The 8,648-nt window shown below is 44.1% G+C and overlaps 1 protein-coding gene across 1 annotated transcript in view; it reads left to right on the top strand.

The window, feature by feature from the left end:
• Positions 1-2,318: 2,318 nt before the first annotated feature.
• The window catches only part of RAB38 (RAB38, member RAS oncogene family), a 66,018-nt gene continuing 59,688 nt past the window's right edge, over positions 2,319-8,648 (top strand). The window contains exon 1 of the mRNA XM_040340103.1: positions 2,319-2,589. Within this exon, the coding sequence (XP_040196037.1) occupies positions 2,388-2,589 (202 nt within the window). The 5' untranslated portion in view covers positions 2,319-2,387. The remainder of the gene's footprint in view (positions 2,590-8,648) is intronic.

The raw sequence follows: 8,648 nt of genomic DNA, 5'->3' as shown, positions 1-8,648 counted from the left end.
CAGAGTGAATATTCAAATCATATAATGTATGTCATTTTTTTGGACAAATATTGGAGCCATCCCTGCTGTTAATTAACCACTTGACGACCAGCCGCCGCAGTTTCACTGCGGTAAAATGGCTCGGCTGAGCGAAACAACGTTATGTCACGTCGCTTCGCCCTGTCTCCACTAGGGGCGCATACGTGCCGCCGGAGGAACGCATCCCCCTGCCAATGGAGGCACGAGCGCACGCCCGCTGCTCGCCCCCGGGGGACCGATGCAAGTGCCCAGCGGGGGAGATGACCGCTGGGCACCCGCGGTCGCTCGTGACAGAGCGAGAACCGGGAGCTCCCGTTCTTTCAGGGGAGAAATGACTGAACAGCGATCTGTCATTTCCCCTAGTCAGTTAGACCACGCCTAGGGAACACAATTAACCCCTTTATTGCCTCCTAGTGTTAACTCCTTCACTGCTAGTGACATTTTTACAGTAGTCAGTGCATTTTTATAGCACTGATCTCTGTAAAATTGTCAATGGCCCCAAAAATGTGTCAATGGTGTCTGATGTGTCCGCCATAATGTCGCAATCCTGATAAAAATCGCAGATCGCCGCCATTACTAGTAAAAAAAAATAATAATAATAAAAATGCGCATGCGCCGTCCCTAAAATTTCCCGACATGCATTGCGCTAAATGACGTCGCAAGGACGTCATTGGTTTCGACGTGAACGTAAATGGCGCCCAGCCCTATTCACGGACGACTTACGCAAACTACGTAAATTTTTAAATTTCGACGCGGGAACGACGGCCATACTTAACATTGGTTGCCCCTCATATAGCAGGGGCAACTTTACGCGTCGCAAATCTAACGTAAACGTCGTAACTTCACTGCGTCGACCGCACGTACGTTCGGGAATTCGCGTATTTTGCTAATTTGCATACCCGACGGGGAAAACGACGGAGGCGACACCTAGCGGCGAAAAAAAAAATTGCATTAAAGATCCGACAGCGTAAGAACCTTACGCCTGTCGGATCTAATGGTTATCTATGCGTAACTGATTCTAATGCCCCGTACACACCATCACTTTATGTGATGAAAAAAAAAGACATTTTCTGTGAAGTAAAAAATTACGTTTTTGAAACGTCAATTTTCAAAGACGAAGTTGCCTACACACCATCGTTTTTCTCACAATGTTCTAGCAAAGCGAGGTTACGTTCCACCACGTTTTTCCATTGAAGCTCGCTTCATAAGTAGCTTCTGGGCATGCGCGGGTGTAAAAACGTCTTTTTAAACAAAGTTTTTTGCTACACACGGTCAATTTCTGTGAAGTAAAAAACGACGTTTTGAAAAACGACACATAAAATTGAAGCATGCTTCAATTTTTTTTGGTCGTTTTTTACAAGACATAAAACTACGTTTTCCCCCACACACGGTCAATTAAAGTGACGTTTTTAAAAACGTCGTTTTTTTTCATCACATAAAGTGATGGTGTGTACGCGGCATAAGAATCAGTCGCATAGATACGACGGCCCAGATTAGGACTTACGACGGCGCACATTGCGTTGTGCCGTCGTAAGCCCTTTCAGAATCTGGGCCTATAACTTTTGCGCAAACCAATCACTATACGATTATTGTGATTTTTTTTATTAAAAATAAGTAGAAGAATACATATCGGCCTAAAATGAGGAAACATTTTTTTTTAAATGTGGGATATTTATTATAGCAAAAAGTAAAAGATATTTTTTGTCAAAATTGTCGCTGTTCTTTTGTTTATAGCACAAAAAATAAAAACCGCAGAGGTGATCAAATACCACCAAAAGAAATCTCTATTTGTGGGGAAAAAAGGACACACATTTTGTTTGGGTACAGCGTTGCACGACCGCGCAATTGTCAGTTAAAGCGACGCAGTGCCGAATCACAAAAAGTGTTCTGGTCAGGAAGGGGGTAAAATCTTCCGGGGCTGAATCGGTTAAATTATCACTTTCAAAAATCAATTTAAAAAATACATAAACTTTTTTTTTTTTTTTGCTGTCAGTTTTCCATGTCTGCAATCTCATCTGAGAAATTTAAAAGTTTATTATTTTTCTGACACATCCGTTATCTATGGCGTCACATTAATCTTGATATACAGTACTGTACACCACACGTGTTATCTTGCAGTGTAAATTTTCTCCACTTGTGACGGGTTTGCTATTATCACATATTCCTGCGAGCTCTGATGCCATCCCTTCCAAAGCTCTTGGTCCGTCTTTATAATTTTTTTTTTTTAAAGTTGTGACAGTGTGTTTCTTTCTATTTGTGCTGCCCCCTCCTTCCCACACCCCCCCCCACCCTTTTTTTTCTTCCTCCTGACCCTGGCAAGAATTCAGTACGGAGCATGGGATTAGTCTGCTGGGAGTTTGGGAATCAAGATGCAGAGCCATCACACAGAGCACCTCTACAAGATCCTAGTGATTGGTGACTTGGGAGTTGGCAAGACGAGTATCATCAAACGCTATGTCCACCAGAACTTCTCCCCGCATTACCGTGCCACCATCGGCGTGGATTTCGCCCTGAAGGTCCTAAGCTGGGACTCAGACACCGTCGTGCGACTACAGCTATGGGACATCGCTGGTGAGTAGACAGGGGACTTGTAAGAGTTCTTCATATGAATTGGGGTTACATCTGTACAGCTCCAAAGACATGCTTACAGGCTGGGCAAAAAATGTAAATGTTACTTATCAATGGGCAGCCACCTTTGCGGAAGTTTTAGCTAAATGGACACAGTACAATGGACTAATATTTATAGCTTCCCCTGAATATCCATTTTATCCATTGTCCCTTTTATAGTAGTATTCCTTATAACTATATCCGGAGTGCGCTTAATTAACCTTTTGTTTTCTGTTACTTATCAATGGGAAAAGCCGAGCTTGGGGCAATGTACCCAACAGGGTTGCCACCTCATCCCTTTAAACCCGAACACATATGAATTACACAGGTTCTGAGGCTAATTTAATGCAGGAAAGGCAACAAGTGAGTTTAATTACCACCTTAATCAGCCACAGAACCTGTGTAATTACTATGTGTTCGGGTTTAAAGGGATGAGGTGGCAACCCTAGTACCCAACCACCTTGGTGAAATTAACTTCACATTGGAAGCTCCCCTCCAAATCAGAGGTCCCCCATCACATTAGAGCCTTTCCCTTCACATCAGTCTCCCCCACTCACATCAGAGCCCCACTTCACATCACTGGCTCCCCCCCCCCCATATCACAGTCGCCCTTAATATCAGAGGTTCCCCCATTACATAAGAGCCCCCCCTTTACATCAAAGTCCCCCCTTCACACCAGAGGCCCTCTATGTCATTAGAGGGTCCCCCATTTCACATCCCAAACCCCTCTTCACACCAGAGCCCCCCTTCACATTACAGGTTCCCCCACTACATCAGAGCCCCCCTTCACATCAAAGTATCCCCTTTTTTACATTAGAGGCATCCATCACATCAGAGGCCCCCCATCATGTCAGTAGTTCCCCTATCACTTTTTTTTTTCCTCAAAAATAATTTTTATTGACACATATGACAACAATCACAGGTACAGGGTATTTGTACTAAACTAGATCAGTCATTCCAGAAAATATTAGCATTGCATATAACAAACCCCCCCCAAAAAAGGGGAGAACAACAACAAAAACCCCTATCACTTTAGAGTCCATCTATTACCACAAAGATCCTCCATCACATCGAACCCCCTCATACATGAGAGATCCTCATTACATCAGCCACCCCTATACATCAACGATCCCCTATACATGAGTGCTCTATCATATCAGAGCCTCCCCTTCACATTAGAGTCCCTCTTCACATCACAGACTCCCCCACCACATCACAGTTGTCCTCCATATCAGAGGTTCACCCTTTACATCAGAGTCCACCTTTCACATCAGAGGCCATCTATGTCATCAGAGGTCCCCCCCTTTCACACCACAACCCTCTCTTCACATCAGAGTCTTACCTTCATATCAGAGGGCCCCTCATTACATCAGAGGCCCAATTCACTTCAAAGCCCAATCAAAGCTAAACATCAGAGGTCCCCCATCATGTCTCTAGTTCACATACATGAGAGCCTCTCATTACATCAGAGTCACCTTTACACATCAAAGGTCCCCTATGCATGAGTCCCTCTTTAATCAGAGCCTCCCCATCACTTCAGAGTTCCACCTATCACAGGACCCCCCCCCCCCCCATCAATATGATTAAAAAAATTACTATAATACCAATGTTTTTGACCAGGGTGGTAAGGCATTTGATACAGTTCCACATAATGATCTAATGCAAGAGTTGTAGTGAGTTAGGACTTAACCCTTGGGTGGTTAAGTACATTTGCAGTTGGCTAAAGGATAGATACCAGAGTGTGGTTGTAAATGGGGTTCACTCAGAACTGGGACCAGGTACTAGTGGTTTACCACAAGGCTCTGTACTGGGTTCTGTTCTATGTAATCTCTATGTAAGTAATATAGCTAAAGGTTTGGTGGGTAAGGCTTGATTTTTTGCTGATAACACAAGATTATGCAATACGGTTGATATCCCTGGAGGTGTCAGGAATGGATTGGCATTGCTGGAAGATTGTTTAAAGCAGTGGAAACTGCAATGACATGTTTCTAAATGTAAAACTATGCACCTAGGGAAAATAATCCCTTGACAGAGTAAAATATTGGGTGTACAGTGTTGGCCAGCACTACAGAGGAAACATATTTGGGGGTACTTATCTAAGATGATTGCAAAATGAGCAAATATTGTGACCAGGCAGTGGTATGCATCCGGGTATAGAATTCCTGGATGCATCACTAGCGGGGTCACTAGCAGGAGGAAAAGGGTCCTAGTTCCTCTAATAGATCTTTAGTTATCATTAGAGGGATCATCAGCAGAAGGAAGGGGGTCCTGATTCCCCTATATAGATCCTTAGTTATCACTAGAGGGATCATTAGCAGAAGGAAGGAGGCCCTGATTCCCCTATATAGATCCTTAGTTATCACTAGAGGGATTATCAGCAGGAGGAAGGAGGTCCTGATTCCTCTATATAGATCCTTAGTTATCACTAGAGGAATCATCAGCAGGAGGAAGGAGGTCCTGATTCCCCTATATAGATCTTTAGTTATCACTAGATGGATCATCAGCAGGAGGGAGGAGGTCCTGATTGCCCTATATAGATCCTTAGTTATCACTAGAGGGATCATCAGCAGGAGGAAGGAGGTCCTGAGTCCCCTATATAGATCCTTAGTTATCATTAGAGGGATCATCAGCAGGAGGAAGGAGGTCCTGAGTCCCCTATATAGATCCTTGGTTATCACTAGAGGGATTATCAGCAGGAGGAAGGAGGTCCTGATTGCTCTATATAGATCCTTAGTTATCACTAGAGTGATCCCCAGCAGGAGGAACAAGGTCCTGATTCCTCTATATAGATCCTTATTTATCATTAGAGGGATCATCAGCAGGAGGGAGGAGGTCCTGATTCCTCTATATAGATCCTTAGTTATTACTAGAGGGATCATCAGCAGGAGGAAGGAGGTACTGATTGCCCTATATAGATGCTTAGTTATCACTAGAGGGATCATCAGCAGGAGGAAGGAGGTCCTGATTGCCCTATATAGATCCTTAGTTGTCACTAGAGTGATCACCAGCAGGAGGAACAAGGTCCTGATTCCTCTATATAGATCCTTAGTTATCACTAGAGGGATCACCAGCAGGAGGAACGAGGTCCTGATTCCTCTATATAGATCCTTAGTTATCAATAGAGGGATCATCAGCAAGAGGAAGGGGGTCCTGATTGCCCTATATAGATCCTTAGTTATCACTAGAGGGATCACCAGCAGGAGGAAGGAGGTCCTGAGTCCCCTATATAGATCCTTCGTTATCACTAGAGGGATCATCAGCAGGAGGAACGCGGTCCTGATTCCTCTATATAGATCCTTAGTTATCACTAGAGGGATCATCAGCAGGAGGAACGAGGTCCTGATTCCTCTATATAGATCCTTAGTTATCACTAGAGGGATCACCAGCAGGAGGAACGAGGTACTGAGTCCCCTATATAGATCCTTAGTTATCACTAGAGGGATCATCAGCAGGAGGAAGGAGGTCCTGAGTCCCCTATATAGATCCTTAGTTATCACTAGAGGGATCATCAGCAGGAGGAAGGAGGTCCTGAGTCCCCTATATAGATCCTTCGTTATCACTAGAGGGATCATCAGCAGGAGGAACAAGGTCCTGATTCCTCTATATAGATCCTTAGTTATCACTAGAGGGATCATCAGCAGGAGGAAGGCGGTTCTGATTTCCCTATTTAGATCTTTAGTTATCACTAGAGATCATCAGCAGGAGGAAGGAGGTCCTGATTCCTCTATATAGATCCTTAGTTATCACTAGAGGGATCATCAGCAGGAGGAAGGAGGTCCTGAGTCCCCTATATAGATCCTTAGTTATCACTAGAGGGATCATCAGCAGGAGGAAGGAGGTCCTGATTTCTCTATATAGATCCTTAGTTATTACTAGAGGGATCATCAGCAGGAGGAAGGAGGTCCTGATTCCTCTATATAGATCCTTAGTTATTACTAGAGGGATCATCAGCAGGAGGAATGAGGTCCTGATTCCTCTATATAGATCCTTAGTTATTACTAGAGGGATCATGATTTCCCTATAGAGATCTTTAGGCCTCATTTATAATATAGTGTCCAGTGCTGGAGTTCTCACTTGCAAAAAGATATTGATAAGATAAAACAAGTCCAGAGAAGAACAACAAAAACAGTGAAAGGTCTGTGGGATAAAAGATATCAGGAGAGACTTCAGAAACTTAATATGTGTAGTCTGGAAGAAAAAACAGGGGGAAAAGGATGATTAAAAACTTTAAATACATGAAGGATGTGAATAAAGTTCAGGTGGGCAGAAAGCGACACGATCTCAAACTGGCAGGAAGAACATTCAAAATGAATCTTAGAAAGTTTTTTTTTGCTGAAATAGTAGTTGATACTTGGAAAAGACTTCCAGCAGAGGTAGTGAGTAGATCAAACATGCTTAAGACAAACATAGATCTATACTCAGAATCTATACAGCTTGTGTGTGAAAATGTCCCTCTACTAATGCACACTGTGGTTCCTCCTGCCTGTGTCCCCATATCCTTTCATGAGCTGCCTGCATACAACAACTAGCCACTTAAGCCACATAGAGCAGGCATGTCCAAAGTCCGGGCCGTGGGCCAATTGCAGGCCGTGTTCTGGTTGCATATGGGCCCACTGGTAATTTGGGTATATACAGTATTTTTTTGTATTAAAGAGGCCACCGAGTAAACAGGAGATTCTCCTGTATGTAATCTGTTGGCGCTTGACCCGCCCCCTCTCTGTCCCCTCCGAGGCTGCAGATGGGCATGGATCAGGCTGCTTTGATGGCAATGGTGAGGCTACATTCGTGGCAATAGTGAGGCTACATTCAGAGGCTTCATTCATGGCAATGGTGACATGCATTCAGAGGCTGCATTCATGGCAATGGTGAGGCTGAATTTATGACAAGAACATTTTTGTTGGGCAGTGTATTAGTTCATTTGCATTTCATTTTGTCAGGCAAAATGGTTGGCCCTCATGTATGTTCACTTCATCCAATCTGGCCTTCTTTGAAAAAAACTTTGGACACCCCTGACATAGAACAAAGGTCCATTTATGGTCAAGGGACCTCAGCGCCTGTGTGAATGAGGCCTAAATAAACAGGCTGCCAAAAAGGTAAGTATATAGCATGCACTTTTACTTTCAACATTGTAGTGAGTGATAGGGTCACTAACCAGCCATACAAATCAGACCCATAGGAACTATTTAATAATTTTATAAACTATTTCACAATGCATCTTTATTGAGATGTGTTTGCGTTGCAAAGCAGGTCAAAATATGACACTGCTGCGTTTCGCCTTTGAATGTATGTGCTTTAGTAGCAAAGAGAAAGAGAGTTCCTAATGGCATCCATACATGGATCGAAATTCAACTGGATCAGCAAGGGTCGGCTGAATTTCGATTCATGCATGGGGACTGCTTAAAGTGGTGGTAAACTCTTGTTTTTTATTTCTATTTCCAGGTATGCTTTTACCTACAGCTTACCTGTAGGTAAAATAAATATCTCCTAAACCTGCACCGTTTAGGCAATATTCTAGTGAGCAGCAGCCCGTGACACCACGGGCGCATGCGCTATGAAGCAACAGCATAACCGTGCCATTCCTTCTGAGCTGTGTGTCATGGCTAAGACTCCTGCGCATATGGGGGGGAGTGATGTCTTAGCGGCCTGGCCGATCAGATGGCCTAAGTCTGCGAACCTGGAAAGGAAAACCGGATAACGATGGAAACCTCTGCAACAATGACAGCACGTCGTTAGATCGCTTTGTTTTAAGGTAAGTCTCTCATAATGTGCTAGTATGCAGTGCATTCAGGGCCGGTGCTACCACTAGGCAAACTAGGCACTGCTGCCTAGGGCACCCGGCTACTGGTGTTCCTACTCTCTTCTCTCTGCAGCAAGCAACTAAGTCTCAGCATTAGAGGGAAGCCATCGCTCCAATTGCACATAGTGTCAGAGGTGCAGCGACGGCAGAGGACTGTGTCTGGGTCCTGACTCCAGAATGAATGGAAGCAAGCAAACATTCATTGATGGGCACTTGTAGGCTGCAT

The sequence above is a fragment of the Rana temporaria genome, chromosome 2 (assembly GCF_905171775.1).
Source record: "Rana temporaria chromosome 2, aRanTem1.1, whole genome shotgun sequence".
Classification (NCBI taxonomy): Eukaryota; Metazoa; Chordata; class Amphibia; order Anura; family Ranidae; genus Rana; species Rana temporaria.
The sequence above is the reverse complement of the archived record's forward strand: the minus strand, read 5'-3'. Positions and strand labels throughout refer to the sequence as shown.